Source organism: Natator depressus, chromosome 9 (assembly GCF_965152275.1).
Source record: "Natator depressus isolate rNatDep1 chromosome 9, rNatDep2.hap1, whole genome shotgun sequence".
Classification (NCBI taxonomy): Eukaryota; Metazoa; Chordata; order Testudines; family Cheloniidae; genus Natator; species Natator depressus.
In genome coordinates this window covers 39101760-39122054 of record NC_134242.1, presented here as the reverse complement: position 1 = coordinate 39122054, position 20295 = coordinate 39101760, and the positions used below count along the sequence as shown (strand labels likewise).

The window sequence follows — 20295 nt, the reverse complement described above, 5'->3', positions numbered from 1 at the left end:
TTCTGTGGCTTTAGCTCAGGCTTTCATCTGAGGAGAGCAAGAATAGGATCTCTTGAGAGCTATCCTGGGAGTCTAGATTCAATTACTTATATATACACACATATATACACCCAGTGGGAAATGGGTGCATTTGGACAAACAATAACTAAAGCTAGATTCAAAGTGCTCTAGGTTTTATCAGTTTGTCATCCACTGATAAAAATCAGCTTAAAATATTTTGGTAAAAAGCTAATTTTAGAGAACTACATCAGGGATGACCTTTAAGGAATACTGTCTAATTAACAACTCACATTTCTTTCTGAAATTTTTAACAACCCACTACAGTTATTGGTAACCTAATGATCAGAGATGACCTGACCCAACCCAACCACAACACTAATAGATACCACTGGGTTCAGGTCAGGTTGCAAGGCTTTACCGAGGACAGCAGTTCATCGCTTCTCATCCACACCCCAGTCCCAGAATTGTTCTTTCTATGCAACTTATGAACATTAGCATCACTTACAACTTTTCCATGGAATTATCCTTAAATTGAGACTGCCACCTAAACAACCTAAGAAACTGAAAGCTCTGGATTTTACTCCTGGAGGAATTCTGCACCACTGTGCAATGCAGAATTTTGCAGAAATTAACATTGTGTGCGCAGAATTTCCTTTCCCCCACAGAAATGGACTGCAGTGCTGCTAGCTGCCACTGGGCTCTGGGGGAGGATGTGTGGGGGGGGAAGCATGGCTGGGCTCTGAGGGGAAGGGGGGCTATGGTGTATTGGCTGGGGGGGCACCGTAGCTGGGCTAGGGGGCAGGGGGCTGGGAGAAAAGGACCTGAGAAACAGGAACTGGGTTGCCATCGTGGGTTTAACTCTCACACACAAATTCCCCCAGAAGTAGAGAGTGTGTCTTTATTGTTAAAGACATACTTGCTGACAGATATTTTGAAATAAATTACCAAAATAAACTGAAACTGGTGTGATTTTGTAGTATTAGTCTGACAAACTAAAATTTGCAGAATTTAGCAGAATTTTAAAATACTGTGAGCAGAATTTTTAATTTTTTGGCACAGAATGTCCCCAGGAGTAAGATTTAGATGCAGCCTACCTGTTACTAGCCTAAGACATGAAGGGTGAAATTCTGGCTACACTGAAGTCAGTGGCAAGACTCCCATGGTCTTCAATGAAGCTAGAGTTTCACCTGTAATGTGCAGACCAACAATCAGGGAAGGAACATCATTCATGTATAAAATAATTAACAACTGGACGGTATCAGAGGCCCAGTCTATCAAACTGGAACATTGCTATAATTCATCCAATAGCAGCAGCACCACCACTTGATGCTAGAGCCTAGTCTGCTGCCCTAGAGGTTAGATTCAGGGTTTGGATCCTTTGTTGTTTCACCCTACTTGTTCATTCAGAACTTGGGTTTTCTTGCTAAAAGAGTGGAACCTTCCGGGTATGAACCCTTTCAGGTAGCTATATCCAGCTTTTGATTAACTGATTTGTAGGCAAGGATAAAAAATTACTGCTATTCTGAAATTTAAAGTAATAAATTTAAGGCACATCTCTGACACAAAAGCCACCCCATTCCCTAACAAACTTGAAGTTCTTGCTCCACAATGTGAGGTCGCTAGAAAAGTTTGCCTGAACTTTTTTTTTCCTTTCTTTTTTTTCTTTTAACATGTGCAAAACAACGTATTTTTCCCAGCCTGAGACAGACACCCAAGCGTGGAAAATTTCAAGCACGGGTAGTTAAAATTTTGAAACGTTGTAAGCAAGTGAAAACAGGATTTCGGAACGGGAAGTGTCAGGCAACTTCAATAATACACCTATAACAGAAAGTGTTGGGAAACTGAATAGCAGCTTTCCAGATCTTGGCAGAAGCAGGGTAGAGATTCTTCAGCTGCTCTCTAACCACCGTGAAGTTTTTGGTTATCAGAGATAAGAGGAGGAGAAAAGACGAGGGATAACCATGTTTCCAAGTCATGTTGTACAGTAACTCCTCACTTAACGTCGTCCCAGTTAACGTTGTTTCATTGCTGATCAATTAGGGAACATGCTCGTTTAAAGTTGCGCAATGCTCCCTTATACCGTCGTTTGGCAGTCGCCTGCTTTGTCCACTGCTTGCAGGAAGAGCAGCCCGTTGCAGCTAGCTGGTGGGGGCTTGGAACCAGGGTGGACTGGCAGCCGCCCCCCCCCCCCCCATCAGCTCCCCGCTCCCCTAAATTCCCTTGCAGCAGCCACCCAGCAGGCTACCAATTGCCGGCAGTTCAGCTGTCCATCCCCCCACTGCCATGTGCTGCTCCTGCCCTCTGCCTTGGAGCTGCTCCTGGGAGTCTCCTGCTTGCTGTGCAGGGGAGGGGGGAAGCAGGGGCTAATGTCAGGGTGTCCCCCTCCCTCCCCCCCGCTTACCCCTTCTCCATATAGGGCATGGAGGAGACAGGACAGGGCTCAGGATGGAGAGACTGCAGCTGCTGTCTCAACTTCCTGATCTTTTTAAAAGCAATGTACTTAGAGTCGGGTCAGCATACTTAAAGGGGCAAAGAGCATCTCTCTCTCCCCCCACCCCCACACACAGGGTGTGTGTCTCTGTCTGCCATGCTGTCTCCCCTCCCTCCATTCGAGCTGCCTTGTAGAGTGTGAGGCTACATTAACAACAATGTGTTAACCCTTGAGGGCTCAGCCGAATGCTAGTTCATCATTTAGCAGTAAGGCATTCCCTGGGAAACATCCCACCCTCTTCCACCCTCTGACTTCACCACCTCAACCAAGCTTCACAATCATCATTGCTCTGTACAGTATTGTTTGTTTAAAACTTATACTCTGTGTGTGTGTAAGAAATTTCCCTGGAACCTAATCGCCCCCCTCCCCCCATTTACATTAATTCTTAAGGGGAAATTGGATTAGCTTAACATCGTTTCGCTTAAAGTTGCATTTTTCAGGAACATAACTACAATGTTAAGCAAGGAGTTACTGTATTAGGGTCCTGAACTCCTCCCTGGGTCAGAATCTCATTGGCTATCAAAGTCATCTGAAAAATTACAGGGAAACAAGGTTTCTGACTGGCTAGCAAGGTCACTGAAAACATTCTTGTGCAAACATAAATGCCAAGAAAATAAAATGCATATTTAGGAGCATTCTGTATCATTTGATACTGTTTGGTATTCCTTAGGTATAAGGATCAGTTCTTCTGGGGCTGAAGTTCCAGTCCGATCTTATTCTCTCACAGTGTGATCAAATGTTACATTTAGATAACCATTTATGGAGTGGAGACTGTAGCAGGACTACATAGTAAGGATTACATTCAAAAACCTCAGTGCACAAACCAACTATGTTTTAGAAGGCAAAAAGTTAGGGGTTGTCTGACATTATCTCTAAAGAAAAAACAAATACCACCCCATGAAAATTAAAAAGGATCAGAAGAACAGGAATATGCAGATAGTACTCACTTCAAACAATGGAGAGGTCCAGGAGATACTCTAGTTACTCGATTGACACTCGCACCATTCACAGTGCTGAGATGAACTTCAGAGATGTAGAGTGTAACAGAGGAGGACTGCAGCCGTGTTTTCACAACTTCTAGTGGACATGTCAGAATTGCACCAACAGTACCCCCACATCTGCAAAAAGAAATAAGATTATTGCAATTCTAAGCCATGAAGGAACTAGAAAGGTGATTACTTTAGCTAAACGGAAGATGGCTCAGGATCATGGTGATAGAGAAGCTAACAATAATCTGAATTCATGATAGTAGTGTAGTTATTACTACATGCCCTTGAACTAATGACACTGATTAATCCATTTCCCTTTGTTAATCCCACAACTAAGAGTGAAAATTTTAACTGCCAAAACAAGTAACTCTGATTGGTGCAAAAGTGCACTACCTATAGTGCATGCAGGTCCTCTCTGATCTGGAAGGCGAGTGTCTAAAATGTTTAGCTTCTTATGGCTGAAACTTAACGTTCTCTTCTTAATTTTTGGTGCATTCCTGATCACACCAAAGCTGTTAACATTCCCAATATGCAAAACTGGGGTGTGTATGTGAGGATATGTACACAGTACATTAGCACTATACACAGGTAATAGCAAGGGAGGTAAAGAAAGCAGTAAGGCAAAATGTTAAGAGCTATGTTATTCCAGATTATTTCAAAACTCCGCTTTAAATTTTGGCAATGGTAGCAGGGAAAGCAATAGTCTTCTGACAATTTACTGGCTTACTTCTTCAAGGCAAGGAAGTAGATTTACTGTTCAGAGAACAGACCACAATGGACCTGAATCTGGGAAAATGAAAGTCTTCTTATCTGGTTAGAAATGGAAAGAACCACGGTCCTTTCAAGTTTCACTGTACAGTCCCGCCAATCATCTTTGAGAAGCGGTGCACCACTCCTCCTCCTCCCTCCCGCAGCACAACACAGCCAAGTAAATGGCATTCTGACAGTTTTGTAAAGGACTCATATTATTGTGTGGTGCTAATAATTGCTTTAACTAATATCTACATACCCATCTGCTCAATGCACACTCTGCACAAAAAAAACCTCTCAGGGAAAATAAGTAAAAATAGAAAGTACATGAATCATGATTAGGGCATGAAGAACACCAATGGTTCTTTACTGCTACCACTGCTGAAAAAGTACATGCCTCACAACCTCAAAAAAGGCTTAAATATTATTCCACTTCCCAGATGAGTTTATATAAACAATCCCCCAATTGATAAATCCAGAGTTCTAGACTTCACTCTGATCATTCTAATTTTTGCAGATTTAAGTCAGAACCTTACTGTTAAATTAAATATAACGATACCAGTTCTACTTGCAGCTACACTAGGGGTACTCCAACTAAATTCAATAGAAGTGGTGCTTGCTTAGCTGAAGGCAGAACTGGGGGCATTGTTTGGAATAAGATTCTAACCATCAAATATTTTCTGTTGAAAGACTAGGAAAGTCTCAAAACTGATAACTGTTTAAAACTTCTGCTGATTTAACAGCTCTTTTCACCTACCTGTTAATATTACCATATAGTGTTCCGCTTAATGATTAGGGGTAAAAACCTGGCCCCACTGAGTTCAACAGGGCCAGGATTTCACCTTAGGAGTTAAAACTTTCCGGTAATAGATAGTGATTCTAGAAAAATTAATGTAATGCTCATGAAAGGTCCCAGAGACAGAACCCAGGAGAATGAAATCCACTCTATCCAAAGAACAGGTAACAGTGAGAGTTTCTTCACCCTGCCACTATGCTACAGTACTGATATACTTCCCACCCAAATGTAGTTTAGCTTCTATATGAATCCTCAATCCTTTCCTGCTGCACAGAAGGCCACAAAATTCATGCCAATTATGATTATGGTTTCTGTATTGCATCCCACTAGACTAAATTCACAAACAGTTATACAGGCAATAATAAAAGTTTGGTCATCTTCACCCATACTACATTGAAATGAGTGACCCAGAAATATCTCATTACCAATCCCCAGATCCATTCAGTCTCTTCTCCAATTCCAAGATTAGTCTAAAGTGAATTAGATTAACTTCCAAGTTTTAAATAGAAGCACATGTTTCTTGACCATTTCTATTCTCAGCACCCTGAGTCACTATACAGTCACTAAGGGATTAGGCGTCTCAACATACTAACAAAGAGTGTCTGTGTATTAAATACTAAATAGATTCCAAAACTGGAGTTCAAATAAAATAGTGATGGGGCCATATAAGCACTTTCACACATAGAAAAGCTAAAATAGCCTAGGGCAGTGGTTTTTAACCTTTTTTCATTTGCGGGCCCCTAAAATTTTGAATGGAGGTGTGGACCCTTTTGGAAATCTTAGACATATTCTGTGGACCCCCCAGTGGTCCACGGACCACAGGCTTTAAACCACTGGCCTAGGGAAGTACGATAAAATATTAGCTTATTAAATTAACTGCACATATCTTAACTTGGTAGTGAAAGTAATTTTAAAACTAAAAGTTCTCATTTACAGCCATACAAATATATACATATATAACAGACCTGTTCTATCCTAGCTCTTATATACTCTTTTCATCATTAGATTTCAAAGTGCTTTACAAAGGAGGTGCAATTTATTTTGCACTGACTCTCTACTTCATGCCATTTGGAACATTTTCCATCCATAGCCTGAATATATTTTAAATGCTACAACATGTTAACAAATGTGTTATCTTTACACAAAGCGATATACAATCAAGAATATATGAAACTGCTGCTATTACCATGTTAAACCAAAGACTTATACAATAAATGCCTGCATTGTTTTTCCATTCATGGTATGTACATAACATCAGCTAGGGCGAAGCATTAGAACACTAAAGATACAATGTTCATTACAGTCATAGTAATAAATTTACTTCTAACACTGGCTTCAGATTCACATTGCCAGGACAAAAGAAGGCGTACTTATGCTTTTTATCCCATAGATGTTTTGCTTGCTGGGTACTTCCAATTCATAAGGAAAAGAAACATATCATTTTCTTGGATGCAGGAGAAGAGGGGCAGAATATTAAGATCCAAATGAGTAAAGAACAGGGCTATACTTTCAGGGAACAAATGTTTTGCAGGTCCAAGGCCTGGGATTTGCTTTGCTAAATAGTAGCCCAGGTTCAAACACAGAACCATTACCTTATCAACCACAAAAGCTACCTATGAATGCTATTCACCAGTAGAAAACTAAGCTGGTAATACAGCATTTGATTTCACACTGGTTGGTTCTTAAGATACCAAATATTAATATATCTCACACTAATCAGAAGCCATCTTGATCTCTCCCACACAAACTTCATTCCAGCCTGGTTTTACTGGTGGTTATTTCACACATTTAGAGCATGCACCAGGGCTGTGCACCAGGCATTGTCAGACTTTCCTTTTGTGGATCACATTGGGAGACTGTCTTCTGAATCCCCTCCCCTCTCATCCACAATCATATGGAGGACCCCTGTCCCATCTGTCATCTCATAACATCCCTGTGTGAACTACAGAAGTTGTTTACATGTAGGTAGTTCACATAGGGATGTTATGTGATGACATCTGAAAGTTTGGTAGCCTTTCCTCCAAACAGTATTAAGCATTACTCTCTATCCCTAGGACTTTGTAAGGCTGCTATAGTGATTTTAATGATTGGATGCCACCTACTTCATACTATTTTTGCCCAATCTTTTTGTTAACTATGTAAAACTTTCACAGTTTTATAAGATTGGAGAAATTATTTGTCCTTCCGCTGCTTAATCAATTAATAATCTGGAAAAGTGGAAAATTTGAAAATCTGTGCCCATCCCCGTGCCCATCCCCACCCCCAACCAAAGGCTAGCTGTAAAACATCCAGTCTTACCTTTTAAAATTTGTGCAGTTATTTTTAACAAGGTTTTCAAAAATACCTTGCAGTACACCTTTGAAGTAAGGTTTTTTAAAAAGATTTTTCCCAAAAAGTTAAAGTTGCAGGCTTTAGAAAATGCAAAACTACAATGCATTCTTTATTGTTACCTTGAACTTTTACCAAGTTCAAGTCATTAATCTGTGAAGGTTTCAGTAATTTAAATTAGGAACTAGTACGTATATTTGTTCAGATAAGTTTGGACTATGTTGATTCCATTTTTTAAAAATTATTTGCTGAAGGGGAAAAGAAATTAAATGGAATGAAACTTGGCATTCAAAGGACCCGTCTAGGAAATCTCTTCACCCCTATTTAAATCATCTATGCCGGTGGTTCTCAACCTGGGGTATATGTATCCCCAGGGGTACGCAGAGGTCTTCCAGGGGGTACATCAACTCATCTAGCTATTTGCCTGGTTTTAGAACAGGCTACATAAAAAGCACTAGCAAACTCAGTACAAACTAAAATTTCGCACAATGATTTTTTAATACTGTTCTATATATTAGATCAGTGGTTCCCAAACTGTGGGCAAGCTCGTTTTAACGAGGCCACCAGGGCCAAGCCCAAGCCCTGCTGCACGGGGCTGAAGCCAAAGCCCGAGTTTTTAAGTGAGGCAAAACTTGTGGGTACACTAGACAAATCAGCCTCCTGAAAGGGGTACAGTAGTCTGGAAAGGTTGAGAACCACTAATCTATTAAGTTATTTTCAAAATAAGGGTACAAAACAAATATAGCTATTTCAATATTTAGGTATTGTGGTTTGAGATGCTTTTTTTCCTTTTAGCAATATACAGTAAAAGTGCCCCTTTTTAGATTAAGTAGAATTGTGCAGGCAGATCATTTAAATGCAGAGTAGGTGAATGTTTTTAGAAATTTAGAAGTGGGTATAGGAAAGGGGAACAGACAAGAACTATTACAGTGAATTATTTTAAAAGAGGCTTTTTGGATTTTACTTATTAATGAGACAGATATAAATATTTTCTCCTCTCACAGTTACATGGATGTAGGATAAAGAATTGTAGAGTGCCTCATTTCTAAAATGATAGCATATATGGTGAATGCTTGACATAATAAACTCATATAACCTATGCCACAGTCTGCAGTGTAGATTTTTATACACTCTGCATATGAATTATTGCTGATACAGTGCATGCTATTCTTTATCAGTCAAAGAACTACACAACCTTTAAGTCTCAGCACCATTAAGAGAGATGCAAGTATTAACTTTTACAGACAGGGAAACTGAGGCATGGAGCTATTAGATGACTAGCCAAGATCATACCAGAAGTACATGACACAGCTAGAAACAGAGCCGTGATTTCCTGACTCACAGACTGTGCTTTAGTCACAAGACTATCCTCTCTCTCTCTTTAGTCCTGTTGAATAGGAAGATCTTTAAAGTGAAAGCTTCTATTTCGTATCACATTAAGAGTTCTCCTGCACTGCTCCAACATATGTTCGGACGGTTGTGTACGTGGAAGTGCATAACAAGGGGAAAGCTGTAGGTCTTACGACAGCTACAAATAAACAGCAACTGTGTACAATTTTCTTTGTGCAAACACTAACACTCTTAGTACGCAGATGTGTCAGCTGCACTGATAAAATAAGCTAATGGCCTTGGGGCAGCATGTTAAAGAGGTCTCAGTACACATTGACAGAAAAGATTCATTCCCACCATCATCTCTCATCTTAAGGTACAAATCCCTTTAACAGTTTTTAAATGTAACACAGAAAGTTAAGGCTAAAATCACCTCCTCACTCTTTGGCTGGTGTTGGAGCTGATTTGAAGCCACCTGAAAGTGACCCTTGTTAGTAGCATGCTATTTGATACCATACGAGCTCTGCAGGCTGTGACACTGACATCCAACAAGGCCCTTGGAGATGGAGTTTCAGCCCTTGCTTTCAAGTAAAAAGACATTTAAAAAAAAAAAATCAGACCCATTTCTTTCATTAGAGCTTGACATTTGGTGTCCTTATTTCCACCCCTTCTCCACTTACTCTGCGTGGGATAATTTTGTAGAGTTCACAATGAACTCTCTTTGGGCTTGATTCTTGCAGCATTTCCATTTCTCTTCAGCAACACCTGAACCAGTGTGAACCATGTTTCACTATATTAAGAAAAAAAGTACCAGTACAGCCCATCTGTTCGGATTATAATATTTCATTTAACCACCTGCTTACAGTAGCTAAGAGGACAGGTACATGGAGATAAGAAGCTCACTTTTATGCATACGCTACTCCTGACAGAATTCTGTGCCCCTACAGGAGTGCAGAATTCATATGGCCTGCATATTTCTGTGCCCCCTGCAAAGAAAAGTGCAAAAGAAATCTGCAAGGGGACACGCACCTCTTCCCTGGCAGACCAGGCATGGGTTGATCACTGTCAGGGGGCGGGGCTGGGCATGCGCGCCTGCCAACAAGCAAGAGAGAAACTCCCTCTCGCTTGCTACTGCGGCTCACCTGGGACATGGAGGGGTAGGGTTTTTTTTGTTTTTTTTTTTAAATTATGCACCAGGAAAGCTCTTTCCCCCAGGCAGAAATGTAGCAGCCTGCCTGCTTAGTAACATTGTTAAATGTTCCTATTGTCAGTTAACTGTTCCCATTCTCAGTCAATTCTCGCAGGAGCATAAAACCTGTAAGAGTTTTAAGGCCCCTACATTGCCAGAGTGATGTAAAGCCTTATAAATGACAGTAAGGGAATCAGCGAGGAAGATCTATGCGCTTTCCCACTTTTCTCCTGTGCCAAAGTGGCACAATGGAGTTAGATTACAGCTCAGGATTTATTTTACTTACATATTGCAAGAAGAAGAAGGGGGGAGGGGGAGACTCTGAGGGCAAATAAAACATTTACCAAGCAGTCAAAATGTCAGGACAATCAAAACCAAGCACTTCCCAAAGTACCCAGCCATGTCAAGGACAATTATTAGCAAAACTGTAGGCCTTTCATGTGTGAAAGTCTGAGCAATTTAAAATGACATTCTATTTATTTTTTTTGCGCTGTTTGGTGTTCCATAATGTAATTTAAATGAAAATCCAGGATTATAATTGGAATACAAGGTATTAGTTACCAAGTGTTTGTAACTTAACTTTCATGTGTTTAGGAAATACTGAATAGTTATTGTGACTTTTTTCTGTATTGTAGTTTAAATAAAATTACTAAAACAATTGAAACTGGTATTATTATACTGCATTATTTTGACAAATAGAATATGCAGAATTATTTAATTTTTTGACACAGAGTCCCCCCAGGAGTAATATGCCTGCAGTCAACAACTGGTCACTAAATGCCTGGAGACTGTAACAGACACTGTTTAATGACACATACTACAGCCTTATTAAAAATGTAACTATACGCAGAAAGCATATGAACAGGTAGGTACCACTGACAGTGGAAAGCCAACCACTAAAGTAGCCCTTTATGCTTTCGATACTCTTTCCCTACTTTTTGCTCTGTCATCAAAGCAATGATTTTATGTACACCACTGGTTTTTCCTTGGCACAGGATTTGTACTCCTATGTACAGCTGGTAGTTCAAAAGGATACTGTAAGGTAAAAGTTACATTAAGACAATGGCCCTTGCGTAGTTAATGGCCCTTACGTCTTCCCTCCCAAACCCTATCATTTAGCTTGTTTACTTTTTGTATTTCGTTTAGCTTTGGTGATGGGAAGAGATTAAACCATTTTCATTTCCAGGGAAAAGTAAAAGTAAAAAAATGTTGTAAAAATATTTATTTTAGCATTTTTTAACAAAACAAAAACACACCACCACCACACAGACAATCAGCTTCTCTAGGTTTTTGCACTTGACCTGCCAGATTAGAGAATGGTGTAGGGAGGGGAAGGTTCAATAGAGATTTTGTAATAATGCATCAGCTGTTTACTTGTCTGGATGGAAGGAAAACTTCCAAACGTTGAGGAAGTGAATACAATGCAGTTATTAACTGTAGTCACAAGGCTTACTGAACTGGTACTGAAACACTAAGTGAAGCCTTGATCCTGAAAATAAATGTATTGTAAAAAAGATATAAAATTAAAATAGAATTTTAACGTGAATTGTTAGTACTGACAAAAATAAATCTGTGCATGCCCCTTCACTATGATTCAACAGACAGAATCTGTGGGTAAAGAACTAAAATATCAGACATGCTGCTAAACATAAAGTTCCTTGTATGTCTGTACAGGTTCTTTACAAATAGGTCAGTTATTCTGACAGTGGCATAAGTGCATTTTAATAGGAAACACGTGTTACCACTGTATATGAGTAAATTCCCAATATTAGTCTTCAATATTTATTGCACACATAGTTTATTTAGTAAGACGGACACCAAAAATACATAGAAAGAAACACCCACTTCTTTGTGTGCATAATTCGGGCATACTATTAATAGATGGCCAAACTACTATAGTTTACTAAAGAGAGATTCTATACCCCAGTGTTACTCAGACTGAGGCTCACAAGCAGCTCTTTAAGGTGTCTCCTGTGGCTCTTTGCAGCACATGATATTAAAACAGTATGTGATATAATTAATAAGCTAAGATATTAACAGATCAGGATACTTTTATTACGTTATTAACCAACTGTAGTTGATAGAATCATAGGACTGGAAGGAACCTTGAGAGATTATCTAGTCCAGTCCCCTGTACTCAAGGCAGGACTGAGTATGGGGGGAGGGATAGCTCAGTGGTTTGAGCATTGGCCTGCTAAACCCAGGGTTGTGAGTTCAATGCTTGAGGGGGCCATTTAGGGATCTGGGGCAAAAATTGGGGATTGGTCCTGCTTTGAGCAGGGGGTTGGACTAGATGACCTCCTGAGGGCCCTTCCAACCCTGATATTCTATGATTATCTAGACATTCCTGACAGGTGTTTGTCTAACCTGCTTTTAGAAACCTCCAATGATGGAGATTCCACAACCTCCGTGTAGGCAATTTATTCCAGTGCTTAATCACCCTGACAGGAAGATTTTCCTCATGTCCAACCTAAACCTCCCTTGCTGCAATTTAAGCCCATTGCTTCTTGTCCTATTCTTAGAGTTTAAGAAAAACAATCTTTCTCCCTCTTCCTTGTAACAACCTTTTATGTACTTGAAAACTGTTATCATGCCTAGCCATCCCCAGTCTTCTCTTTTCCAGACTAAACAAACCCAATTTTTTTTCAATCTTCCCTCATAGGTCATGTTTTCTAGACCTTTAATCACTTTTGTTGCTCTTCTCTGGACTCTCTTCAATTTGTCCACATCCTTCCTGAAACGTGGCACCCAAAACTGGACACAATACTCCAGTTGAGGCCTAATCAGTGCAGAGTACAGCGGAAGAATTACTTCTCTGGTCTTGCTTACAACACTCCTGCTAATACATCCCAGAAGGATGTTTGCTTCTTTTGCAACAGTGTTACACTGTTGACTCATATTTAGCTTGTGGTCCACTATGACCCCCATTTTGTATGTGTGCAACTGATTGTTCCTTCTTAAATGAAGTGCTTTGTATTTATTGAATTTCATCCTATTTACTGCAGATCATTTCTCCAGTTTGTCCAGATCATTTTGAATTTTAATCCTATCCTCCAAAGCACTTGCAACCGCTCCCAGCTTGGTATCATCCACAAACTTTATAAGTGTACTCTCTATGCCATTATCTAAATCACCGATGAAGATATTGAACTGGACCCACAACTCATCCCTGCGGGACCCCACTCATTGTGTCCTCCCAGCATGACTGTGAAACCACTGATAACTACTTTCTGGGAACCGTTTTCTAACCAGTTTTGCACCCACCTTAGAGTAGCTCGATCTAGGTTGAATTTCCCTAGTTTATGAGAAGGTCATGCAAGACAGTATCAAAAGCTTTACTAAAGTCAAGATATGCCTCGTCTACCACTTCCCCCCATTCACAAGACTTGCTACCCTGTTAAAGAAAGCCATCAGGTTGGTTTGACCCGATTTACTCTTGACAAATCCATACTGACTGTTACTTATCACCTTATCTTCTAGACGTTTGCAAATTGATTGCTTAATTATTTTCTCCATTATCTTTCTGGGTACAGAAGTTAAGCTGACTGGTCTGTAACTTCCTGGGTTGTCCTTATTTCCCTTTTTATAGATGGGCAAATATATAGTGCCATCTTCCAATCCTCTAGAATCTCTCCTGTCTTCCATGACTTTTCAAAGATAATTGCTAATGGTTCAGATATCTCCTTAGTCAGTTCCCTGAGTATTCTAGGATGTACTTCATCAGGCCCTGGTGATTTGAAGACATCTCATATGTCTAAGTAATTTTTAACTTCTTTCCCTATTTTAGCCTCTTCTGATCCTACCTCATTTTCACTGATATTCACTGTGTTAGACATCCAATCACCACCAACCTTCTAGGTGAAAAGTGAAACAGAAGTCATGAAGCACCTCTGTCATTTCCACATTTTCTGTTATTGTTTCCTCCAAACACCCTCCCTCCCCATTGAGTAACAGGCCCATCCTATCCTTGGTCTTCCTCTTGCTTCTAATGTATTTGTAGAATGTTTTCCTGTTACCCTATATGTCTCTAGCTAGTTTGATCTCGTTTTGTCCCTAATAGTAATACCTGCTCAGCCATTTCACTGAGAGAATAATATCACTAGTATTTAATCAATTACAGTTGGTTAACAACATAGTAAAAGTATCCTGATTTTTAAATATAAAAATACTAAAAGAAACAATGAATTCACACCACTGTGGCTTTTTTGGGTATTGTTGATTGCTAATTTGGCTCCTGAAACACTGAGGTCTGAGTCTTACTGCTATAACCTATCACCAAAGAACTTCATCATTCTCCTCCCATAGCTCTCCCCATAGACTTAACTTCTTTTTGAGGGGATGGGGATGGAGGCTTTTTTTAGTTTGTGGCTTAACACAAATCATTGTAAATCATGATTTAGACAGCCAATATGAAAAAGAAGAGATACACTTACTTCTCTGTCATAAAACAGTCAGTATTTTGTTAATTATTTCAAGGCCTGATCCTGCAAACACTCATGCTTGTAATTTTACTCCCATCAGTAGTCCCAGTGACTGTAACTCAGGTGAGTAAAGCTGCTTGTGAGTAACTTTTTGAAGGGGCAGGTACTAGGTCATGTCACAATGCAAATCAAAACCAATGGTTTCTAATTGGAGAGTTTAACGCATATACCCCAATATCGAAAAGCTGCTTTGCACAGGCTGAACCCAGGGCTCACACACAGCAATTCACAAGATTAAGGCCTACATCTGGCAGGTACTGTATTTTTAAACGTATATTTATCAAAAGCCTTAACAGCTTTAGCAAATATTTTGTGGCATGTTCCTCTTATAGCCTATAACTTTGCCTCTGATTCGTAATTTTGTGTTATATCTTGGGTTCTGAGCCACAATTTGATCTGCACAAGTGGACTCCTGTGCCCACAGACAGCCCTGATGATTTAAAGACTGCACAATTGGCACCTTGCTGTACATCCACTGAAGCACAAGACAAAAACTGGTAGGAAGATATTTAAAATAAGGAAGACTATCGCTATTCCTCCTAATATACAAATTGTGGCCATAAACCTGCAAATTATGGGGTACAGGCAGACTCCTGAGACCAAGAGAAGCTCCTCTGTCCACACACTGAAACTTGTAGGCCACTTTTCCAGCCTGTTTCTACTAAGTTTCAACACAGGAGATGTATCCGTCTTTTCTAAACCATGGCTCTACTCTAAAAAAAGGAGTATGTAAAAATGGCACATCCATGACAACAGATCTGATTCCTGTGTGCATTCAAAGGGCTATCCACTTACTTTAGTAACAAAAATGAATCTGGCTTTGTTCGTGTTTTTAAATATCATTAGCACCACAAAACCAGCACAGTTAACACAGTGACAGTCTCAATAAAGGCAGGGGTGGGCAAACTTTTTGGCCCAAAGGCCACATCGGCATTGTGAAACTCTTATGGAGGGCCAGGTAGGGAAGGCTGTGCCTCCCCAAATGGCCTGGCCCCCGCTCCCTGACTGCCCCCCTCAGAACCCCTCACCCATCCAACCCCTCCCGCTCCTTGTCTCCTGACCGCCCCCTCCTGAGACCCCCCCCGACCCTAACCACCCCCCAGGACTCCTCCCCCCCCCCGTTGCCTTCCCTGACCCCTATCCACATCCCCAACCCCTGACAGGCCCCCTGGGACTCCCACGCCTATCCAACCCCCTGTTCCCCATCCCCAGACTGCCCCCCCCCGGAACCGCCTGCCCCTTATCCAAATCAGCCCCCCCCACCATGCCGCTCAGAGCAGCAGGAGCTCGCAGCCCCACCACCTGGCCGGAACCAGCCACAGTGCCTGCGCTGCCCAGCAGGAGCGGTGGGCCAGAGCACTGGTGGCGTGTGGAGGCTGCGGGGAGGAGGAACAGCGGGGGAGGGGCCAGGGGCTAGCCTCCCCGGCCGGGAGCTCAGGGGCCAGGCAGGACGGTCCATAATGAGTGTGAAGCTTGGTTGAGATGGTGAAGTCAGAGGGTGGGATATTTCCCAGGGGATGCCTTACTGCTAAATGATTAACTAGCAATTGGCTAAGCCTGCAAGGGTTAACTCGTTAATGTAGCTTCACACTCTACAAGGCAGAACGAATGGAGGGAAGGGAGACAGCATGGCAGACAGAGACAAAAGACACACACCCTGTGCGTGAGAGAGAGAGATGCGCACTGCTCCTTTAAGTACACTGACCCCACTCTAAGTACACTGCCTTGTTAAGTTAATCAGCAAGCCGAGACGGCAGCTGCTACCAGGAAGCTCCCTCCGTCCTGAGCCCTGTCATGTGTCCCCCCTGCACTATGGAGATGGGGTAAGTGGGGTGCAGGAGCAGGGAGGAGGGGGACACCCTGACATTAGCCCCCCTCTTCTCCCCTGCTCCTCCCCATACAGCTAGCAGGAGGCTCTGGAGAGCAGCTGCAAGGCAGAGGGCAGGAGCAGCACATGGCAGTGGGGGGAGGGACAGCTGAACTGCCGGCAATTGATAGCCTGCTGGGTGGCTGCTGCGCAGGGAACTTAGGAGAGCAGGGAGCTGATGGGGGGCTGCCGGTCCACCCTGGTTCCGAGCCCCCATCAGCTAGCTGCAACGGGCTGCTCTTCCTGCAAGCAGTGGATAAAGCAGGCGGCTGCCAAATGACATTATAAGGGAGCACTGCACAACTTGAAACGAGCTTGTTCCCTAATTGATCAGCAACGTAACAATGAAACAACGTTAACCGGGACGACTTTAAGTGAGGAGTTACTGTAAACACATGAGGAGTCACATTAATGTGAATGGGATTAGTCACGTGTTTAAAGCTAGCATGTGCATGGAAGTGTTCTCAGGAGTAGGGACTTGGGTGTGACAGCAATAGGTAAACAATTTTCAAAAAAAAAAAAAAAAAAAAAAAGATTTCTGAAGTCGATGGGAGCTACTAGTTCAGAATAGGGTTGCCAACTTTCTACTTGCACAAAACCAAACACCCTTGCCCCGCCCCTGTGGTCCTGCCCCTTTTATGAGGGTCCCGTCGCCCCCCGGCTCCCTTCATCCCACCCTCCCTCTGTCACTCGCTCTCCCCACCCTCCCTCACTCACTCATTTTCACTGGGCTGGCTCAGGGGCCGGGGTTCAGGAGTGGGTGATGGCTCTGGCTGGGTGTGCGGGCTCGGGGGTGGGGCCAGGGATGAAGGATTTGTGGTGCAGGAGGGGGCTCCAGGCTGGGGTACAGGGGAGAGTGAGGTGGTGCAGACTCTGGGGTGGGGCTGAGGGATTTGGGGTATAGCAGGGTGCTCCAGGCTGGGACCGATGGGTTCGGAGTGTGGGAGGGGGTCAGGAGTGCAGGCTCCGGGCGGCGCTTACCTCAAGCAGCTCTCAGAAGCAGCAGCAGCAGCATGTCCCCTCTCTGGCTCCTATGCAGAGGCGTGGCCAGGTGGCTCTAGGCGCTGCCACATCCCCACAGCTCCCATTGGCTGCAATTCCCGGCCAGTGGGGGCTGCGGAGCTGGCACTTGGGGCTGGGGCAGCATGCTGAGCCCCCTGGCTGCCCCTACATGTCGGAGCTGGAGAGGGGACATGCCTCTGCTTCTGGGACCCGCACGGAGCCATGGCAGGCAGGGAGCCTGCCTTAGCCCTGCTGCACCGCTGACCAGACTTTTAATGGTGCTGACTGGAGCCGCCAGGGTCCCTTTTCGACCAGGAGTTCTAGTCGAAAAATGGACACCCTGGCAACCCTAGTTAAGCACAACAAAGCATCCAGGGAATGCACTTGACCCACAAAATATAGCAAGGGATCTAACAATATTAGCCAGCAGAAAGGCTCATTATTCAGCTGTTCAGGTCTTACTGGTTTATTTTAAAAGCTCAAAACTTAATTTTTTTTTTTAAAATACATGACAAAAAGCCAACACCTTCTTATAAAAACCTAAAACCAAAAGGGAATATTTCCACCGCTTAAAAATAAAATCCCAATTAATTTTTTTTTTAAATTCTGATAGCTTTCAAACAAACACAAAGAATCTGGCAGTGACACTGAACTGATTTTCATTAACCAAGTTCAGAGAACTGCAAAAACATGAAAATAAAACAAAAACAAAGCATAAAGAGTAACACATAAATTGGAGTTTCTGTTACTAACAGAAGTAAATAAATTTGTTTATAACTTCATCGTTACGTTGACAGTGACCCTTTAAATAACATCAGCTTTCTAACAGAACATTCTAGATATGCCACAATTCTCAAAATATCATCAGCTATTTTTAATGCACAGAAGTTCAAAGTAGTAACACCCAATTCATGGAGCAAATTACAGTGTCTCAATTTTAAACATACATTGGGTTTTTCTGAGAGGATTATTTGGGCAAAAGAGGAAGGGGAAGTTGCAGGACGGAGGGCATTGGGGTGGCCTAGGAAAGGAAGAGGATCAGGACTAATATCAAAGTACACTAATTTGTGCCAAGAGTCTTAAGTTTGGAAAAGTGGGTTTGGTCCAGTGGTTAGGACAACTGAAGTAAAGCTGGCAGTACTTTTTGCCTTATTGTTATGAGTGACCTCCCAATAGTCTAATCATACAGGCCCTGTACAAAACAAAAAACAACTCCCCCCACCCCCCAAGTTAGCAATGAGTTAACATCTTAAACTGAACACAGGAAACTATCAGTGCATGAATCCTCCCTTTTAGACACTAACACTGTTAATCTGTACAGTATACCTTCATCGTATGAATTAAAAAGACTTAACTCTGTTTCAGTATTTTACAGAGATTCACTAAAAACTACAGGCAAAACAAACAGCTTCAGTTATTTTTAGGATTCCAAAGATTTCTGGTTAGGTGTATAGATTGCAGAATGCCCTGGAGACTATCATTGCAGCACGTTTACCTATTCAGGAGAAAGGTCAACTTGCTGCAGGGAACCAAAAAAAACTAAGAGAAAGTCAAGGAACTTCACAGCTCAGCCACACCACTCATGCAAAGAAGTTTCCCACCTCCTATGCAGTACTGTAATGCCTTATCCTTGACTGGTCCCGGAGAACACACAGCCTGAGTTCCTACGGTTTTAAGGATAAACTCACTCTGTGCAACCCCAAGGCCCTGGGCATTTCTGGGACAGAAAGCAAGTCACTCCAACACGGATGCTGGTTACTAAACTAATTTTCATTTGTAACTCTCCAATTTCTAGCACCCCTTTCCCCCCCAACCATAAATTCCAAAGTCAGGTACTAAGATGCCCCCGCCCCCCATGAATTCCAAAATCAATTACTAAGGTACATCATTTTTTTCTGTACAGATTTTTTAAAATGATTCCTGCTACGAACCTTTTCACAGAAGGTCCTATAATCAATCAACATATTTAACGTACATGGTTGGATTGGACTAATATCTTAATCTAGATGCTACTCAATACAGAAGTCCATTAACATGATTCTCCAATCTTAAAATGTTAAATATTCTGTACTTCCCCTTCCTGGCCTGGGTTAATATGCCCGATCTAGTACCCATCACCAGATTACATGGGAATACAAATTCATGGACTCAACCTCAGAAGACAGAGGGCCATTGCTAAAACCTGGTTAATTTTATAGTTCTTTAAAAAAAAAAAAAGAGTTCTAAGAAGTGCAACCAAGCAAGTCTTCAGGTGACTGGAAATCTAACATAAGGCACTGATCCTACATCAAGATCCAGTAGTGCAGCTTTCTAATCCCCAGTGCAAGGTGCTCGAAGTTAGTGGGACTCTGCATGGGCACATGGGTTTGTGGCTGTGGATCCTAATGCATGTCTAGAATATAGTACTAATATAATAATATAGTATTAATATAGTACTTTGGCTGTGTTGTAAGTGACCAGTATCAGTGATTGCACAAGCATACTGTAACACCTACCCAGGCTTGACAGTATATCTAAAAGTACAAATCCTTTTAATCAACTTTTGGTGCTTCTGATGTACAATATTAAAAAGCTTCTGATTAAGCGTGGTAAACCAGGCAAAAGCAAAAAATGTGTGTTTTAATAGGGCTAAATGTCAATGTATACACCTAGGAACAAAGGCTGTAGGCCATATTGACATCATGGGGAACTCTCTCCTGGGAAACAGGGACTCGGAAAAAGATTTGGGGGTCATGATGGATAATCTGCTGAACACGAGTTCCCAGTGCAACACTGTGGCCAAAACAGCTAATGTAATCCTTAGATGCATGAACAGGGGAATCTTGAGTCGGAGTAGAGAGGTTATTTTACTTCTATATTTGGCCCTGGTATGACCACTGCTGGAATTCTGTATCAGATTATGGTGCCCACAATTCAAGAAGGATGTTGATAAATTGGAGACGATTCAGAGAAGAGCCATGAGAAAGATTAAAGGATTAGAAAACATGCTTTATAATGACAGACTCAAGGAGCTCAATCTATTTATCTTAGCAAAGAGAAGGTTAAGGAGTGACTCGATTACAGTCTATAAGTA

At 41.9% G+C, this 20295-nt stretch overlaps 1 protein-coding gene across 2 annotated transcripts in view; it reads right to left on the bottom strand.

Annotated features, from left to right (window-relative positions):
* Positions 1 to 20295, bottom strand: part of SLC25A36 (solute carrier family 25 member 36) — a 59415-nt gene that overhangs the window by 33367 nt on the left and 5753 nt on the right. For both annotated transcript variants that reach the window (XM_074963950.1, XM_074963951.1), the window contains exon 2: positions 3439 to 3609. In XM_074963950.1, coding sequence (XP_074820051.1) covers positions 3439 to 3609 — 171 coding nt within the window. The remainder of the gene's footprint in view (positions 1 to 3438; positions 3610 to 20295) is intronic.